The sequence below is a fragment of the Fonticula alba genome (assembly GCF_000388065.1).
Source record: "Fonticula alba strain ATCC 38817 unplaced genomic scaffold supercont2.1, whole genome shotgun sequence".
Lineage (NCBI taxonomy): Eukaryota > Rotosphaerida > Fonticulaceae > Fonticula > Fonticula alba.
The window spans coordinates 708,857-711,465 of NW_009242971.1; the positions used below are offsets into that span (position 1 = coordinate 708,857).

At 66.2% G+C, this 2,609-nt stretch overlaps 1 protein-coding gene across 1 annotated transcript in view; it reads left to right on the top strand.

The window, feature by feature from the left end:
• Positions 1–526: 526 nt before the first annotated feature.
• Positions 527–2,609, top strand: part of H696_00148 (hypothetical protein) — a 3,546-nt gene continuing 1,463 nt past the window's right edge. The window contains exons 1-3 of the mRNA XM_009493983.1: positions 527–1,207; positions 1,382–1,552; positions 1,665–2,313. Of these exons, the coding sequence (XP_009492258.1) occupies positions 564–1,207; positions 1,382–1,552; positions 1,665–2,313 (1,464 nt within the window). The 5' untranslated portion in view covers positions 527–563. The remainder of the gene's footprint in view (positions 1,208–1,381; positions 1,553–1,664; positions 2,314–2,609) is intronic.

A 2,609-nucleotide genomic window follows, 5' to 3' on the forward strand; every position in this document is an offset into this window, starting at 1 on the left:
CCCCCCCCCCCCCCGGCGTGTCGGGCCGGCGAGAAAAGCATGACCAAGGGATCCGGGCCTTCGCGCGGCGCGCATCAACCGCGGCCTGGGGACCACGAAACCGGCCCAGCCGCGGGGCGCATGGTGGCACTTTGCCGCACGGCCCCGCCCAGCGCCCCCACGCACACACGCACACACGCTTCCGAGCGGACTTTTCATCCACCCCGGCTGGGAGGCAGGAAATGCATTTGTACTTCAGAATGGAAGGGCATTCCCGCGCATCACCCGAGAACTGGAACCCGGGAGCTCTGACCCATTCCGGCGCCCGAGCCACGGCGGGTTCGGGAACGGAAAAAAGCCGCTGAAGGGGGGCATTTTTGAGAATAAATAATCCCTGAGACATTGCCTTCGGTGGCGAATCTGCCAACGCAAACTTCGCCAGGCGCGCAAGGCCCCAAGGGTCCCCCGGGGAAAAGGGGGGGACCGCCCCACGAAAATAACAATAACAATGCCACGCTTCTTTCCTCTTGCCCTCCTCCCCCCCCCCCCCCCCTCCCTGCCCCTTCCCCCGCCCCGACAGCAGCATGACCGGCAGCTCTCCCCCGAAAAGCGACGCCTCTTGGCTGGGCCTGCTGTACCAGAGTGCGGCGGCCGAGCCGGTGCATGCCTTCGCCGAGCGCGCAGCCCGGGCCACGCTCCAGTGCGCGTCGGTATGCTCGGGCCTCTCGCTGCCGGCCTCCTTCTCGCCGGAGGACTTCCACCTGCCGTCGCCGATTCTGATCGAGGATGCCGAGGACCTGAACTCCGGCGGTGCCAGCGTCCTCGCACTGAAGAGCGGCCTCTCGCGCACGCTCCTGTCGCTGGAGCTCCTCCTGTCACACGGCCTGCGTCCGGGGCTGGCCGTGGCCGCCGATCCGAATGGCCGGGTGCCATCGTTCTTCTCGTCGCTGCGCATGGCCGCGGCCGGGGCCGCTGCCCCCGCGGCCGGGGCCACCGGCCCTGCCTCTGGCTTGCTTACCTTCTGGGACGCCTTGGCGACCCTCGGCTCGGCGGCCGGGCCCCTGGACGGCATGCCGGAGCAGCTGCCGGGATCCATCGAGTCTGTGGCGCACATGGACCATGTTGGATCGTCGCTCGGCCGCCTGCGTGCCTGGCTGCGGAAGCTCCTGATGGAGAAGTCCCTCGGCCAGTTCCTGCGTTTTCTCCTGACGCATGAGGGTTTCCTCCGGTATGTCAGCCTCAGCATGGGAGTGTGTGTGTGTGTGTGTGTGTGTGTGTGTGTGTGTGTGTGTGTGCTTGTTGCCCTGTCTCCCCGGCCCTCTTTCTCCATCTGCCCTCCTGCCCCTTTCTTACTCTCGACTGGACTCCTGTATAACCCCCCCCCCCCCCCGCATGCGCATAGTGCCTCGTACGAGCCTTGGGCTGCTGTCTTTTCCGAGGAGATGACCAACATCCTTGGATTGCTGGACTGCTTCGCTTCCTTCGATCTTCTCTTCGACCTGCGAACTGCTCATGCTGGGTCCCCGGCCCCGGATGCCGACTTCTTCTTTGCCCTGGACGAGCTTACCAAGCTGTGCGTGACCCTGCCAAGGGGGGGGGGCTCGATCATCGGGGGTGACTTGACCACGCATCTAACCTGACCTTCGACCGGCCATCCTCCCCTCCGCCCATGTTCCCCTCGGTAGCTCCACCGGCACCAAGCGCCCGGCTGCCCAGACCCCCGGCCCGGTCGTCGGCTCTGACAGCACCACCAGCCTGGCTGGCCTCCGGGGGTCGGTGGATTCTTTCCATGGCCTGGCCAATCGCACCAACTCCTACAGCCCGTCGCCGGAGCTGGACCACCTTGACTTCGATGACACCCTCGCTGGGGACATGCACCATCACCAGCTGCATCATCATCATCATCACCACCACCATGGGGACTTCTTGGAGGAGGACAGATTGGCCGAGTCCCAGCTGGAGCGCCTGTCTCTGGGCGGAGGCGCCAATGACAGCAGCGGCGCCAATAGCGATGGTGAGGGCGCCGCAGCGGCCGACTTGGCTGAGAAGCACAACCACCTGACCGAGGAGCTGGTGATGGTGCGCACGCAGCTGGAATCCGAGCAAAGCCTGCGCACATCACTCGAGCAGGAGGTCACGCGTTTGTCGGAGGAGCTGGCTCTATTGGCGAGCTCCGCGGCGACAGCGGTGGCCGATGCCCAGGAGCAGCTGGCCGAGGCGAAGGCCAACGAGCGTACCGCCTCTCTGGAGCTGGAGCTGCAATCTGCCACTGAGCAGGTCACCTCCCTGACCGCCGATGTGAAGCTTGCCACCGAGCGCACGGCCGCCCTGGAGGTCGATCTGCAAACTGCCACAGATCGCACAGCCACCCTGGAGACGGCTCTCGGTACTGCATCCGAGCGGGTGGTCACCCTGGAGGCAGATCTGAAGACTGCCGCGGAGCGCATCAGCACCCTGGAGGCCAGTGTGGAGGCTGCTTCCGACACCTCGGGGTCAGTGTCGCTGGAGGCCGATCTTCTGGCTGCCACCGAGCGCTCGACCACCCTGGAGGCGGAGCTGAGCTCCGCCGCCGAGCGTGCGACCGCCCTGGAGGCGGAGTTGAGCTCTGCCGCCGAGCGTGCGACCGCCCT